Genomic DNA, 11,717 nt, shown 5'->3' with positions numbered 1-11,717 from the left:
GTGTGGATGTGCCGCCATGGCAGAGCCTGCGGGGGGTCCTCAGCCCCAGCCCCTGGTGAGGAGGAAAAAAAGCATATCTATAGAGGAAAAAATAGACATCATAAGTGCTGTGGAGAGCGGCGAGAAAAAGGCAGACGTCGCAGCCAAGTATGGCATAAAGAAGAATTCCTTGTCTTCAATTATGAAGAATAAAGAAAAAGTTTTGAAAGCCATTGAAACTTTACAATTTGATCCTAAAAGAAAAAGACTAAGGACTGGTGTTCATACTGACGTGGAGGAGGCATTGATGAAGTGGTACAGAGTTGCTCAGTGCTTGGATGTGCCGGTAAACGGTCCCATGTTGCGCCTCAAGGCTAATGATTTTGCCCAGAAGCTTGGACATAGTGATTTTAAATGCAGTAATGGCTGGCTCGATCGTTTCAAGTCAAGGTATGGTTTAGTTTTCAGAGCTCAGCCTGTAGAAGCAGCTGCTGCTACTACAGTGGATGCTCCAACTCTTTGGTACCAAAATGTTCTTCCTTATGTAAATGATTATGAGCCAAAAAATGTGTTTTGTATACAGGAGACTGGGTTGTTGTATCAGATGTTACCACATAACACATTTGCATTTAAAGGGGAAACTTTTTCTGTAGATAAACTAAGCAAAGAGAGAATAACCATAGTGGTGGGTACAAATATGGATGGTTCCGAGAAACTTCCTTTGCTTGTTATAGGAGAAAACAAAAGTCAGCGCTGTTTCAAAGACATGAAGTTGCTACCTGTGGATTATGAAGCAAATGACATGGCATGGATGACTTCAGAAGTGTTTGAACGGTGGATGCATAAACTTGATGACAGATTTCAAGCACAGCAGCGACGAATAGTTATTCTTGTTGATTCTCTCCCAGCTCATACAGAAGTAAAGAACCTGAAGTCTGTCAAATTGGTGTTCTTTCCTCCAGACTCTTCTTCGTGTATAGCTGCAAACCAAGGGGTTATCAGAAGTCTGAAGGTTAAATACAGGTGCTGTCTTATCAAGAGATTTGTTGACTGTGTAGGAGGTAATAAAGAGTTTACGCTGACTCTTCTTGATGTAATTGAAATGTTGCACCTGTGCTGGAGGAAAATCACACGAGAGACTATTGTAAAAAGTTACAGTGAAGCAGGATTCAAAATAGAAACCAAGGCAAATGGTAATGACACAGAGGTTGAAAGTGATTTTGATTTGATTGCACATGCACAGGCAGCTGGAGTAGAGTTTCCAGAAGGTTTATCTTTGGAGGAGTATGCAGCTCTAGATGATGGCTTGGTGACTTGCGAAATGTCCACAAATAATGAAAGGATGTGTGCCAAAGAAAGCACATCAGATAAAGCTGGGACATTTGTTGGTGAAGAAGAAAAGGAGGAAGGTGATAGATTTCAGGGAGCCGAACAGCCTTTACCAACAAAAAATGAGGCTTTGAGTGCTTTAGATACCCTTCGAAAGTTTCTCAGAAGTCAAGACATGAATGATTCTCTTCACGACTCCCTAGCTGACCTGGAGAATTTTATTCGACATGTAGCATGTAAATAAATATTTTATCAAACTGTGGAAGCATGTAATTGGAAAAAAAGGAATTAGATAAGTAAACAAAAATAGGCAGCTTAGTAACAAGTGTCGTTGCAGTGTAACTGTTTTAAGTACAGTGGAGGCAAAAGCAATTCTTTGAGCAGTTCGGTGCGTTCATGATGAACTGGTGCCCACTTGTAACTCTTTCTTCAAGAAGAGATTAGCACTTCTTCACATCGATAATTTCACCGGTGTCTTTGGTACTGTTGACAGTGGAATAGTAAAAATTTTTATCAGCTCGGTGCTTTTGATACTTAAATGAAAAATTGAATAACACAGAAAATAACATGCTTAAGTTCTGAGAACTAAGGGGTTTTTTTAATAATTTTTTTTTGTCCTTGTTCAAGAATTCTGGCCGTAGTTTATTCTTGTAGTATATGATGAACAGCAGAAAGTTAGCAGCTTGGGATATGTTTTGTTTTCTTAAAGCTGCTCATTTGTGGATACACACGGATGGCATAATCATTTATCTGAGAGTCAAAAGGCAAACAAACCTGTACTTGGTCTTTGAAGAGGTCAAAAAGGAAGGTCATTCTCTCAGCCTTTTTGGTATTTGGATTTGATGTAGGTTCTTCCGTGCAACTCTGTGTATTTCTACAGTAAATACAGAGAAAAAAAAAATCAGTTTATGCAGTATCTGCACTCAGAACCTTACTGATGTCTTCTTTTATTTACTGTACTTGAAGGGTTTGTGGCAGGAGTCAATGCACCAAACGCAGTTCAGTATTACAGGTGCCATGAATGGGGGGCTGTTCGCGTGAATGCCATGTGAAATTGAGTAAATGACAGTGCACTCACACGTCTTCAAGTGTGGAGCAGTTTCAAGCATTGTAATTATACCAGAGACAAAAATCTCAATTTGTTTGAGACATACTGTTCGTGACTTTTTGCAAAACCTGTTTTAAATATTTTCCATATCTACCAGTTTTATTTTTTTTCAAAAGTTAGATATAATAATTTTTCTATTTTAGAGGAAGAATGAAATATTTTATGGAAGCCGTTCAGGAAACCTGTGTAATAAAGAATCTATTGTGGTGCCTGTAATTAAACCATGAGAAACAATCTCTTGCTTACTTGAAGCTTCAGTTTTCAATAAATAGTTTGGCTAAAGCTTTGTTTGTTGTTCCTTCTGGTGCAGGACAGTATATCCATTTCTAAAAGCATTTCAGAAAATGTATCAAATTTTTGGAAAGTGGTGAAACTGGGGTGGGGGGGAGGGGGAGAAAATGCCTGGGCTAAACTGTATGAAAGTTTTACTGGAACTCCTACAAAAAAACCCCCCATAAACTTCTAGTTTCTTATTATGCAATATCTGATATTAATTCCATCCAAAGGAAGTTCTAATGAAATAAATTCTGTTGAAATTCCAAAAATAAAGTCTCGCACAGAGATGTATAGATTCTGTGAAAGAGGTGCTCTGTTAACTATTTATTGTGTTAAAATACAGATGCAACATCTTTCAAATTTGGAAGCTGTGTCAAATAACACATTTTGCTTGCTTAAATACTTTAGAACAAGCTTATGGAAAGTACTTTTTATTCTGGCTAAGCTTATTTGAAGTTCATATAAATCCCACAGAGCCCTATGGATAATTTTTCTTCAGTAATATTTTGATTTAAAATCCATGTTTTTCTTTGCAACAGCTTCTCCTGCTAAAGGCAAGTTTAGGAAAATGTTTATATTTTCCATATAGTAAATTTGTATATTCTTTAAGATTCAACTCCATGTGGACATCATCAGCCCAGGATCTAGATAAGGAGACTGTTTCCTTCTAAGAGAATTCTGAGTGTGAAAGTGTTGATCTGAGTGAGAAAGGCTTGCCTAAGTAAGTAGCAAATCTTGGTAAAACAAGGGTTCCACCTACAAAAAGTGTAGTCTTTGCAAGATGAGGCTTAGAAAATCAGGAAATAATATTGTTAGCTAATGATGTATGGAGTGCTGTTGTACTCCCTCATCAAAACAGCAGAAAGGATTTAGTAATTTGTCCTGGACTGTGAAGGTGAATTGTGGAACTTGCCTTAAAAAACATACAACCCCTTGAAATCCTGTATCTTTAGAGAATATATGACTTTTTCCTAGCCTCTTAGTTCATTCAGAGAAGCCAAGCTAAAATGCAGTCAGTGAAACTATTTTTTTAGGTCAGACACTTTGTATTCTAGCACTTACAGCTTTCAAAATTATTTAGGAGACCAAATATTTCTTTTCACTTGGATTTTGGTCACATTTATAGTCAAACAGAGAATGTGAAATCTGTTATAAAGCTTGTTGCTATTTCAGGTGTTTGTTCTCAGGGAAATGCAGACTCCTCAGCTCCAAAATGCTAGCAGTGAAAAAGGAGGTGGCACACTCTGTAAATGTTAGTCATTTTAGCCTGTGTACACAGTTTGAGCTAGAGATTTTTTTACATTGTCTAGGTAAACCAGGACACTGGCTTTTTATGTCTGGGGTGGTATCTGCTGGAGGGAGAGGAGGAATATTGCTTTAGACTGCACCACATTTAAAAAGAAGAACCTTTTCTACAAAAGGCAGGTTACTAAGGCTGTAGTTTGCTAGATATTAGTTTGGACAACTACGTGCTTTTTCCTGTACGCTTTTCTACTCTATGCTACAGTTAGATAATAATTAGGTGCTTTGGCATCAAGTCAGTGAGGTCACTTTCAGTAACCCAAAGTGACTTCTAGAAATGTGAACTGAAAAGATTAAGTTTTAAAACTGTAACTGACCTCCAAGCAAGGCCAAAATAGAAAAAAAAAAAAAAAATTGGAAAGTATGTTTGATATAACCAAAAGCACCCTCGGTGTCATTCTTGAGAACAGTAATATGTAAAATCAAGTATGCTTTTCAAAATACATCAGCATTTGAAAATTTTAATAAATATTGCACTGTTGCTGTTGTGTGCAGTTCTGGATACCTTTCAGATCTATAAAACTACATCTCCTTTCAAAACTGATACTCAAAGGAAGGTTACTTACCTCTAATGATAAAAAGAAATTACTTTAGCAAGTTTTTGCACCCTTAGGCAAAAACAGCAGGGCGGGGGGAAGTCAGTGATTTATAGGAGAGCAATCCATACCTGCCTGTAAACCCAGGATTTGTGACATACTGATAGCTAAGTAATTGAGGGAGTAAATAAGTTGCTGGTTTCTCATTATTATGTAAATCTTGAGAATTATAGTCTCAAAACCACAGAACCCTTAGTGATTTTAAATGTTAACTGCAGTATTTTCATAAATGTAGATTAAATTATAACATTAAAATACTAATAAAATACCTTCAAGATTTTTTTGGTGGTTGTGTTAAATTGAGATGGTAGAGTGACTATTGGCCTACACAACACTTCACTAAAACGTGTTGTCACTGGGCAACCATGGCATACAATGACAGCATTTCACATTATTTTCTTCCTTTAATAGCAATAAAAGCTGGTGCTTCCTATTTTTGGGAGGCAGTTGTTAAAGGAGGACTTTGCAATGTTCCTGTTGGGACCTGAATGGTGCTGTGACCAGAGAAGAGCTTTATATTTAAGCAAGGCAGATAGTATTTGTATCTAGATGTTTTAATATGGCTATTTAGGGGTTCCTTCTGTGAAAATCAGAACCAAACCCATTCAATTCATCAGCAAACAAACCCAACTGAAACTTCTGCGATGCAACGAGTGACAGCTTACTTCTCTCGATACATTCATTAACAATAAAAAAATCTTTGCAACAGATGAAAAGATAACAAGTTTATGTCTGACAGCCTGTTTTCACACACAGCTTGTATATTGGGCAAGCAGCGTTGTGCAGACACACAATTCCCTTCTAGTGGTATAACGTATAACCACACCATTGTTTTATGGGATCAGTAATTCCAGTGTGGCTCGTTGCCCTTGTTGCTAGTTTCTCCATTTGAGATGTATTTTCTCTCTGACAACTGTGGCTGTTTACCTGCCTTGGTCTAGTTAAGACCACACAACTTCTGGGTTAAGGCAGAGTGGGAAAACCAGTAGTGTCTCACTGACTGTTTCGTAGCTGTGTCACCTCTGCTCCTTGAGCGGAATGGAAAAGTGCAGATTACAAACTACTGCGATCAGTAAAGTGAACGAATACCACCCTGAATTACCAGATCTGCTGGGTGAGAAGGTGCCATACTTACAACAATTTTTAAAATGCCTTACTGTGTGTTACAGTATTTCAGCTGAAAGCCACGTTCTTCCTAAGCTTTCTTGGTTCTAATCACCAGGGCAGTGACTCATCTGTCTGAGAAAGTTGTGGTCCAATGGGATGGTGCAACCTCAGCCCAAATGCCAAATGAAACACCATTCATCATACATCAACCAGATGTTTGAAAACTCTGCGGGACACGGGGTTGCCAAGAGAGCCATCCCAGGGGGTGGTAAAAGGTCTCAGCTGGCCCCTGCTCAGTAGCAAAGCTGAAGAGCTCTACTCGCTGGAGAAGCTCTTGCAAAACACTTGCTATTCAAGAAGGATCACTCCAGCGTGTGATAACTAGTTGCTGGATTTCTCATCTGAAGTCATCCACTTCTCTTGAGCCATGTGCTGCGGGGCTGCCACCGCATCGTGCACATGAGACAACATACTGAAACCACCTTTATCCTTCTAGCAGTGTTGGTGCCTCATATTTCTGCAGAAATGATGTACTATGATGTTTTGCTATTCAGAGTTTTCTTTCTTTTCTCTTCTACCTTTTTTTCCATCTATTGCCTTCTCTAATTTGAAATTCATCTATATCCTGCTAACTAGTGTTAATGTTAGGATTCTCAGCACAACCTTCTGGCAAGCTGCTTTTCTCCTTATTTCTAATACTATCTTTTGCAGGTGGTATTTTTGAATCATCTCGTGTATCAGCTAGTATCACCCTGTTAGTACACATGCTCATGACCTCAGGCACTAATTTCTCCATTGCTGTATTTAGCGGTCTTCCCACATCCTTGCTTCACGTAGCCAAGAGCATTTAGTCTGTCCATCTTTCTTTTTGTCTTTTATTTTTGCAGAGGAGGGTGAGCAGTGCTTTTTCCAGCAGTCGCCTGGGATGTCTGAGGGAATTGCTAATAACACACGTAATCTTTCTCTCCTTTCAGGTGTCTTCATTTTTTCCTTCTGTCAGTTGTCCCTTCTGATCTAGACTTTTGAAATTCTCAATTTGACATTTAGTATCTTTATCTAAGCCATTCCCTTTTCTCTTTCATCTCTTACCCTTATCTGCCTGTATAGCATCCTTGCCACAGTTCACTTTTATATTTCCATTGCTAAATATCATACCCCTAAGCTCTTTGGATCTTTCTTCCCTCCTCTTTTACTGGCCCCTCTAGTGTTTAAACTAGATTTCAGACTCCCTTTTCCTCCTTTCAGTGATTCAATGCCAATTTCTCTTCTCCAAAAGCAAATATTTAACTCTTTCTGGAGACAACCAGGTTTTTTACTTTCTATTTTACTCAGTATGTCTTCATGATACCCTTAGATCAAAGATTACATAGTAAGTATGTTATTTTCCCTAACTCTACCTTTTTGCATTTAGTTTTCTCCCATTCTTTATTTCTATCACTTTCAAGTCTTTCCTTTGCTTGAGCCTTTCTTTTGCATTCCTGATCCCCAGCATGAATTTGATTCATTTTTAAGCTCATAAAAAAAAAATAAACCCATAAACAAGACCTGCACAGAGAAAGAATTTGGGGCTATTTGTTTACACAGCTAAGTGTGTTACAGTGTCACATAAAATAAATCCGATTGAAAGCCAGCTCAGAGCTTAGCTAGCTTCTATGAAGGTTTTTGTTTAAATTTACTTTTTTTGTTGTTTATTTTCACTATGATTTTTTTCTGTTTCAATAGTTGTTTGTGAGTTTTTAGATATTTATGCCCCGTTTGGCTTTGTAGGCAGCCCATGTGTGATCTTGGAGGAAAGCAGGTGGATCATAAAAAGGAGGAGTGGAAAGGCAAGGTCCTCATCCATTCAGATTCCCCACAGGAGATCAAGGAGAACTTGTAACTCAGGTTAAGCAGAACTTGTAATTCAAAATCAATATTCAGAGTGCTCTGAAAGTCTCCACATCCATACACAAATGAACCACAGAAACTGACAGGAGAGAGAACACCACAAGCTGACTGAATTCAGGATGGCAAGAAATGGCCACCTGTAATTCGGCTCCACTGCAAAATTAATTGACAGAGGGGTTTTTCTCCCAGAGCTAGTGGGACATGATCTGTGTAAACTGTACGTCACTGCGCTGCCCAGGGCTCGTCTACGTTCAGCCAGCAAACAGAGATTTGCCTAGAGACAATGCAAGGCTGGAACAGGACTCGCGTATGAGCAGTATTTCTGTGTAGTCTAGAAGTTGCAGGAAGAGTCAGATGAGCTTGAAAATTGGTACGGCATTTCAGAAGTTACCAAGAGACACTTTGTAGTACAGACTTGAGATCTCTGAATTAAAGAGATAAACTTCTTATATGCAGATCCCAACAGCTACTAAACTATTTTTGTAATTTTTATTAATTTATAAGTTACCAAGAGACACTTTGTAGTACAGACTTGAGATCTCTGAATTAAAGAGATAAACTTCTTACATGCAGATCCCAACAGCTACTAAACTTTTTGTAATTTTTATTAATTATTTATTCAATTTTATTTCTTTGTTTATAATTTATTAATTTGTTATTTATTTTGTAAAATATCAATTTTACAGCTCTGAGAAGAAGTGGCAAAGCGGGTTACATGTACGTTCAACTCACGGCACAGAGAAATGTTACAACTCACATTCCAGGTGAGCCAGATCCTCAGTCCCCTGTGAGAGCAGAGGGCGAGCAGACGCAGTGCATAGATGGTGAGCATCTGTGGAGAAGCAGGAGCAGAGCTGGCATACGCTGCAAACATGCAACAGCAAGACAGAAAAGACAAGTACAGGCAGACAGAGCCACCGGCTCTCGGCTCCGCTTGTTGAATGACAATAAAGGACCCTCCTGTGCCCCATCAGAAGGGCTTTCCCTGCATGCCCCATTACCAACCCAATTTTTTCAAAAAGCAAAGGAAGTCCTCTTATGAACAGGAAGAGATTTAAGATTTGATAATTTCTTGACAATTTGGCAATGTGCTGCTTCATACCCTTGTAGCCTGTAGAAGCAGAAAACAGAACGACAAAAGGTAAAGCTGAAGTAAATGCACGATGAAGCTTGTAGGTTTTTGTGTCACATTCTTACCTGGCTTTTACTCAGCCCATGTAGAGTCAGCAGCATGACTACAAGGGGCCACCTGTACAGTCCCCTTAACCAGACAACACTTTCAAAGATTTGTTAAAATCTCATTTAATGCCCACAGCTTGCCTGCTACTGCTAACAGGAGAGCGTTTGGCAAACTTAATGCTTGGATGGTTAGAAACCATCTTGCAATTGCATCTTAAATATTCACGGTTAAATAGCAACCAAGAGGCTTTAGAAAAATAATAGGACTTGATAATTCCCTAACAATACCTACACCATTATCTACAGGCAGCTTTAATGCACATCTACAACTCCAGCCCTCTATTCCTATTTAAATGCCAGCGTTGATCTGTTGAGTGTTAATACTAGGATGGCAGATGTCATCCTGGACAATGAGATTATATGAAATTTACATTAATGTAAGCTTCCTAAGGGATTATTTAGAATGGGGATTAGGGAGCTTTATGAATTTAAAACTTCCTTCGGATTTCTTCATCCTCTCACCTCATCTCACAGAGGGGAGAACCCAGTGGCTTGCACTGGTGCAGTCTCACAGCAGGCAGCATAATAATTTCAAACAGCCTTCTTTGGGGGGAGCTCTGCTGGTGTTTGCCAGTATATTAGAGTGCAAGAATGAGGAAGAAGTGCTGCAATGTATGGAAAACAGCCCTTACGCTGCAGCCAGCGCGAGGTGTGAGTGCTGCTCTGCTTCTCAAGGGGGTTGAGCCAGCCTCTTAACTCAGATGCCGACTCCTCAGGCAAGGCACATATTTGTGAGATTACATCTTCAGAAAGCTACATCTTCAGAAAGCAGAAATGCAGGTACTGGTTTGCTTATCATCATTCATCCTGCACTCTCCTTCCTGTCTGCCATTCCAGCTCCTTGGAGATTAAAAATTCCCCATCAGCCGCCTGCCCGATCCGGTCAGTTCCCCAGTTCAGAAACCTGAGATAGTTCTGTGCCGTCCACCCGCCTGATTTGCAGGCTTTAAATATAGCTCCTATATTTGTCAGGCATCTTTTAGCTTTTTTTTTTTTTTTTTTTTTTTTTTGAGTAACAGATATTTGCATTCTCTAAAAGCATTTCCAGCTCTAATGGGAAAAGATTGAGTTGTGGACCTCAAATGAACTCCATGTTCCTCTCTCCATGTGGGATACAATTATAAGAATTTATACCAGGCGGAGATCTGCCCTTACTGACTTTCAGGGGGGTTGTAGACTTAGGCTGTGTGTGGATTGACCTTTGCAGACATGGCAGGAGACGTAAAACTTCCCAATTAAGTACTCAGCATCAAAATTGATTAACAGAGGAATTATATGTTCACTACCCGGATGCCTCTGTTTCCTATAGGATCATATCTATGATTCTTTCCATCATGGGTTTCATTACCAGCCATTAGCACTGACCTCTTTTGATGCAGCTGCCTGTAACTGGATGAATGTAAATTCTCACAAGATTTTAATATTGCTTACCTCGTACACCGGGTCCACCTGAGTACAAAAACAGTACCTTCTGACAGTGGATCAGTCTTCAGAGAGCAGCATATAGGCAGTGTAGCAGCCTGTCAGACCCAGGAACTTCTCGCTTCCCTTCTACAATTTATACAAATTCTTAGGGTTTCACTCAGTGACAGCTATATTGCAACTTAAATATGGAGCCATTCTGTATATTCAGACAAAATTAAGTGAAAAAACACATAAACTTACTTTAACCATGTAATAAACCAGCATAGTTTCTCATGAGCAATGAAAAAACGACATAGAGAGAAACAAACAAAACTAAAGTAGTAGAAAAGGCAAAACTTCTGATTTTTTTTTTTTTTTTTTCAGGTAGTCTTGCAGCACTGTAGTCAGTTGCACTGAACTGAAATTTAGATTTAAACCCAGGGTGCTGAGAAGTGATGCTTTCTGCCATGAAGACCTGGTCTGTGATCAAATACACCACCCCCTGGGACAGGGCACTGTTTTCAGAGAAATGAGAATGGTAGGCAAGATTCTACTTGTGTTACCTACTGAAAATGAGGGTGCAGGTATGTGACTTCCCAGGCTTCAGCATGGTGTCTGAATGGCTTCATATACCACGTGGAAGTTCACAAGTTCCTGAAACAGTGCCCTTGGCATTGAACAGGCTGTAGAAAACTTGTAGAGTTAGCAATCTGCGTGCTTAACACGATCACACTGCCAAAGGGACATAGCACATATTAGCAGCTGTGATGGTCAAACCAGTATTAACAATGTAGTGCCATAGAAAATATGATAATTGCATATTTTTTTTAAATCGTGTTTAAAAAATAAATACTTAAGTCCATTTTAAAATAACCATCTGTGCTTCACTGCTTCAGCCCTGGTTTCCACTGGGACAGAAGAGCAGACAAAGTGCCTTCAGGAGCATTGACGCTTTTCTGTACAGGGGCCTGAAGTTAAAAAAGCACATGCCAAAATGCAGGCTGAAAGCCATCCACACAGCCTTTATTTAGCCTCTTGCTTATATACACATTCTAAATACAATCTCTCTATAGACTATCTCACTTTTTTCCTTCAATATGTGTCTGGTTTTCTGCTGGACGCCGTCTCTTTGATTCCACTGGGACTATTTACATGCTTAAATACAGGCACAACGTCTGCAGAGCTGGACTGAGACAGGACTGGAGGCTGCCTCCATGATTTTAAAAGACAGCTCATAATTCTAGACCAGAACTGGGCACTTGGATTAGATCCTTTAAAGATATTTAAATGCCCAGCTAGGAAAATACACTTTTTCAAAGTATCTAGGAACCAAACTTGCCCCAGATCAGCTATCCATATTCATGAATGTAGTTAGAGCTTATTTGCATCTTTAGTATCTAATGATCTTTGAAAAAGCTTGTCTTTAATGTTTCTTTTTAGTCTGGACTCTATTTTAGCTATTTGTGAACTAAAGTTCAGTAATTACAGTG

General features: G+C 39.2%; 1 protein-coding gene across 1 annotated transcript; it reads left to right on the top strand.

Moving 5' to 3' along the window:
* Window positions 1-16: 16 nt before the first annotated feature.
* Window positions 17-1,552, top strand: TIGD4 (tigger transposable element derived 4). The gene has a single exon (XM_010079369.1). The coding sequence runs from the start codon at window positions 17-19 to the stop codon at window positions 1,550-1,552; it is 1,536 nt and encodes a 511-aa protein (XP_010077671.1).
* The last annotated feature ends 10,165 nt before the right edge of the window (window positions 1,553-11,717 follow it).

The sequence above is a fragment of the Pterocles gutturalis genome, unplaced genomic scaffold, assembly GCF_000699245.1.
Source record: "Pterocles gutturalis isolate BGI_N339 unplaced genomic scaffold, ASM69924v1 scaffold964, whole genome shotgun sequence".
NCBI classification, from domain to species: Eukaryota; Metazoa; Chordata; class Aves; order Pterocliformes; family Pteroclidae; genus Pterocles; species Pterocles gutturalis.
Note: the sequence above shows the minus strand (reverse complement) of the source record. Positions and strands in the feature narration are given on the sequence as shown.

Bases quoted from the DNA above. Each gene is read 5' to 3' on its own strand.
- TIGD4 (XM_010079369.1), top strand. From the start codon at position 17: ATGGCAGAGCCTGCGGGGGGTCCTCAGCCCCAGCCCCTGGTGAGGAGG.